At 61.5% G+C, this 418-nt stretch overlaps 1 protein-coding gene across 1 annotated transcript in view; it reads left to right on the top strand.

Annotated features, from left to right (window-relative positions):
* The first annotated feature begins 216 nt into the window (after positions 1-216).
* Positions 217-418, top strand: part of EDC4 (enhancer of mRNA decapping 4) — a 38887-nt gene continuing 38685 nt past the window's right edge. Inside the window, exon 1 of the mRNA XM_009290823.1 lies at positions 217-319. Within this exon, the coding sequence (XP_009289098.1) occupies positions 217-319 (103 nt within the window). The remainder of the gene's footprint in view (positions 320-418) is intronic.

The raw sequence follows: 418 nt of genomic DNA on the forward strand, positions 1-418 counted from the left end.
CATTCGCTGCTGGTTCCGTACCTGGAGGAGACAAACGCCAGTGTTTCTAAACCAGTATTGCTTACTACTTTTGACACCCGCAGGTCACTTTTGAGGCCCAATATAGGCGAACAGATTTGCTGTCTCTCAACTCCCGTTTTTCCTACCCGTGTGTACTGCAAGCGGTAGGCTGAGCCCCAGCGGTCACCTCCCGAGCCGGGAGGGCCGTGTGGGGAGATGGCGAAAGCCGCCTGCGGTCGGAGGGAAGGCTGGGCAGCCGTTTGGGGTTATTCTCCCCCCCTAAACAACCCGACTGAGCCCTTCAGGAGTGAGACTTCGGGTATCCCCTCATGATATCCCACGTAGCGGGGGCCAGGGCCGGTGTAGGCCCTTGGGGCCTGCGGCAACCGGCTCCCCCTCAGCGCCCGGCGGGGCCGGT

Source organism: Aptenodytes forsteri, unplaced genomic scaffold (assembly GCF_000699145.1).
Source record: "Aptenodytes forsteri isolate BGI_AS27 unplaced genomic scaffold, ASM69914v1 Scaffold14, whole genome shotgun sequence".
Lineage (NCBI taxonomy): Eukaryota > Metazoa > Chordata > Aves > Sphenisciformes > Spheniscidae > Aptenodytes > Aptenodytes forsteri.